The sequence below is a fragment of the Buceros rhinoceros genome, unplaced genomic scaffold, assembly GCF_000710305.1.
Source record: "Buceros rhinoceros silvestris isolate BGI_N320 unplaced genomic scaffold, ASM71030v1 scaffold34522, whole genome shotgun sequence".
NCBI classification, from domain to species: Eukaryota; Metazoa; Chordata; class Aves; order Bucerotiformes; family Bucerotidae; genus Buceros; species Buceros rhinoceros.
The window spans coordinates 1-751 of NW_010400033.1; the positions used below are offsets into that span (position 1 = coordinate 1).

The following is a 751-nucleotide window of genomic DNA, read 5'->3' on the forward strand; positions in this document are numbered from 1 at the left end:
CCGCAGGTGTGGTACATGGACGGTTACTACACGGGGCGCCGCGTCCTGGAGTTCCGCACCTTGAACGACTTCGTGACGGGCCAGAACTTCGTGCAGCACCTTCTGCCTCACCCCTGGGCCGGCACCGGCCACGTGGTCTTCAACGGGTCCCTCTACTACAACAAGTACCAGAGCAACATCGCGGTGAAGTACCACTTCCGCTCGCGCAGCGTGCTGGTGCAGCGCAGCCTGGCAGGCGCCGGCTACAACAACACCTTCCCCTACTCGTGGGGCGGCTTCTCCGACATCGACTTCATGGTGGACGAGAGCGGGCTGTGGGCCGTCTACACCACCAACCAGAACGCCGGCAACATCGTGGTGAGCCGGGTGGACCCCCAGACGCTGGAGGTGCTGCGGAGCTGGGACACGGGTTACCCCAAGCGAAGCGCCGGCGAGTCCTTCATGATCTGCGGCACGCTCTACGTCACCAACTCCCACCTGGCCGGCGCCAAGATCTACTTCGCCTACTACACCAACACCTCCAGCTACGAGTACACGGATATCCCCTTCCACAACCAGTACTCCCACATCTCCATGCTGGACTACAACCCGCGGGAGAGGGTGCTCTACACCTGGAACAACGGCCACCAGGTCATCTACAACGTCACCCTCTTCCACGTCATAAAGACGTCGGGGGAGCTGTGACGCCGCGCCGCGCTCCCCCGCCCTCCTGCCCCCCGGCTCGTTCTTTTTCTACGCTTCAGGGGACGGA

General features: G+C 63.0%; 1 protein-coding gene across 1 annotated transcript; it reads left to right on the forward strand.

The window, feature by feature from the left end:
• Window positions 1-3: 3 nt before the first annotated feature.
• Window positions 4-684, forward strand: LOC104489549 (noelin-2; the record flags this gene model as incomplete). The annotated part of the gene is made up of 1 exon (XM_010131720.1): window positions 4-684. A coding segment is annotated over one exon (681 nt), but the record flags the coding sequence as incomplete, so codon positions are not given.
• Window positions 685-751: the final 67 nt, after the last annotated feature.